The sequence below is a fragment of the Bombyx mandarina genome, chromosome 18 (genome assembly GCF_030267445.1).
Source record: "Bombyx mandarina strain Sakado chromosome 18, ASM3026744v2".
NCBI lineage: Eukaryota > Metazoa > Arthropoda > Insecta > Lepidoptera > Bombycidae > Bombyx > Bombyx mandarina.
The window spans coordinates 5,071,317-5,074,135 of record NC_143224.1 but is presented as its reverse complement, the minus strand read 5'-3'; the positions used below and the strand labels follow the sequence as shown (position 1 = coordinate 5,074,135).

General features: G+C 31.5%; 1 protein-coding gene across 1 annotated transcript; it reads left to right on the top strand.

The window, feature by feature from the left end:
* Positions 1-306: 306 nt before the first annotated feature.
* On the top strand, positions 307-2,296 carry LOC114246351 (protein FAM177A1). Its single transcript, XM_028178832.2, has 2 exons — positions 307-552; positions 1,369-2,296. Exons 1-2 carry the CDS (start codon positions 409-411, stop codon positions 1,642-1,644), a joined length of 420 nt encoding a protein of 139 aa, XP_028034633.2. The 5' UTR covers positions 307-408; the 3' UTR covers positions 1,645-2,296.
* The last annotated feature ends 523 nt before the right edge of the window (positions 2,297-2,819 follow it).

The window sequence follows — 2,819 nt, the reverse complement described above, 5'->3', positions numbered from 1 at the left end:
TTCAAAACAGTTACTAGTATAGGCTTTGCTTTTTACCCCGAAATATCCTAAATCCTGGTATTTTTAAAATTGTCTTTATCATCCAAAATATCAGCTATTTTTCCCTAAAAAAGGGAGAATTCCCTAAAAGTGGAAGCACTGCTTCAAAGTACGCTAACATTTTTATTGAGTCAGAACTCGTATCTGCCATCTAGTGAGTTTATTAGTTCATTAAGGCCAAAACGTTTCAAAAATGACCTCGCCGGTTCCTAAAGATGACGCTAGTTGAATGTTCTTTTCCTTTGTATGGGAGTTGCACCCCCCGGTATAATCTATGGCATTTGTCATCAGAAGTGTTGTGTTTATTTCATTTTATTTAATTTGTATTTTCAGTTTGAATCCATTCTGAAATAATTCCACCTATTCGAAATGGCAAGTAACGAAAATAGTCAAATAAAGTTAAATATTCAACCAACTCGAGTATTACATTTTAGTGACGGAGTAGACGAAGTAGTGGAGGAAGAGGAAGTGGACGAATTAAAAAACGAACCCAAGGAAGCGAACGTAGATCCTGTAAGTGTATCAAATTTAGTTTTGAAATTGAACAGGTAAACGTATCTTCGTGGCTTTTGCAATACAGCTCGATAAACAAGTTTGCAGGAAACATACTTTGTGGAAAATATGAAACACATCCTTTTCGATTCATGACTCATTTACTATGTAAATTCACGATATTACTACCGTAGTTGAATGCAATCGATTGTATAAATAAACATGACATCACTATCTTCAATACTGTAGTTTTGGAATAAGAAATCACTAGATTAATCCTTGTTACTATGTTTAGAAGAATAGCCTATTTCTCTAACTTCATAATTCAAATCAACCAAGCTATTTTATATTGTTGAATAGGCCGATGAACGCCTTCAAGGCTATCTGTCGTTAAGTGGCTATTGAAGTCCATAGACATTTTGAGATGATGAGGTCTAAGTCTCAGTTGTGTAGTATATAATAATATAATAGCTGTCCCAACCTTCCAAGCAAAACTTAGGGTAGGGTGTAGGTGGTAGGGTGGTGGTATTTGCCAGACTGGGCTTACTAGACGCCCTATCATAAGATACCTATGCCATAACTATCAGACACAGGATCCACAGTAAAATATACCTATATTTTTAAATTCAATATCTTTAAAAAATTCTATCTATAACTAAGAATTGAACTTATACTGAATGGCAGACTAATCCTCTAGTTGTCTAACTACCAAACCATGATGGACAAAGAAATACATATTGTATAAAATTATAACGAGACACAATGGCCTTTAGTAGTAGCATTTTGGAACCATTTTTATTTATTTAGTAATCATTTTAATGTAATTTTTGTTGCCAGAAAACCCTTTCTTGGCTGCCTTGGCTTACGCATTATGCAAATACATCAGGCACTAAAGTGCTAAATGCAATTGATTATACCGGAGAGTCCCTTGCAAACTTCTTTGGCATAACAACACCGAAATATCAGCTTGAAATAGACGAGTATGAAAGATTAAAAGAAGAGAAAAAGAAAATGGAAGACGAGTCAGCTGGTTGGGTACCAAAGAATTCTGGTGGTGATATTCCTTTAGTGTTAAACGAGCCAGGAAAAGATGTAACAAGACAAGAAGCCTGATATGAATCTGAAGTCTGCTGCATGGTTTTAATGAAGTATATTAAGAAAACCACATCTAAAATTAAGCCAAGTGAACCAAATATTTAATTACAAGCACTGTATGTACAAACAATTCCTGATTGTATCATCAACTTCACATGCACCTTGCACTAAGCATAACACTGATATATTTAATTTTAGGATTAGAAAAATAATATGTAAATATCAAATTAACATTTTATGAAATGAAACCATTAATTTTTCATTCAGTCTGAGTTGTTGGTAAAATTTGGCAGTATTGATGCAAAACATAAAAGGTCCCTTAATGTCTTTTGAATAATTAGACGCAAAATGAGAATGCATTTTTATTGTTGAATAAAGATTAGAGAGGAATTCTTAACCAAGGCAAATTACTTATTAGAATTGCAGAATTTAATTTATTAAAAAAAAAAAGGTACCGAATATAGAAATGGTTTGACCAGACTTCCGTTTATGCAATGATTTGCATTAAGAAACAGCAAAATTATTTAAAATTAATTATAAAATAATAAATTTTTAAATGTTGACTTTTGTTATATATATATCGTAATTTTATTTAACATATTATAATTTAATTAATCTAAAGTTTTGTTACATTAAGTAGAATAGTAAGAAATAAATTTAATTTAACAATATGTATATAATATGAGATTTCATTTTTTGTGAAAATTTTCAACCATATTCGAGTAGTTATTAACTCATAGGCTACAAAAGGTAAAAATCTGTTACAAATACTGTGTATGTGCTGGACACCAGAATATCTAGTGTTATATAGAAAATACACTGTAAAATACGTTCGTTTAATGACATCTGTTGGTGAGTAGATAAATGATAAGATTAAAAAATCACATGTTTTCTTGTTTGCCTGGTAGATGGCAGTACTAAACAGTGTTAAAGGCAATAAAAATTCAAACGTTGCTTTAAAAATATTTAAAATATCATAAATTGAGTTTTAAACGACTACAAAATAAAGAAGTGAATTTTCGTAATCGTAATTATTTCAAGTTTTATAATTAGATCAAACATTCTCGTTTACGAGCCCGAAGTTTCAGAAACGTAACGACGTAACCGACATGCACTTTTTTACAGGACGTTCGACTTAAACTCGTAGGCGCAAAGCAGAATTTCAATTGTGGTCTTCCCGTATGTTATTGTTT

What these genes read in the sequence shown, in the direction of transcription:
- LOC114246351 (XM_028178832.2), top strand. Translation starts at nt 409, where the DNA reads ATGGCAAGTAACGAAAATAGTCAAATAAAGTTAAATATTCAACCAACT. An exon ending in AGGAAGCGAACGTAGATCCT is followed by an intron (nt 553 to 1,368) that starts GTAAGTGTATCA and finishes TTTTGTTGCCAG; the next exon opens with AAAACCCTTTCTTGGCTGCC.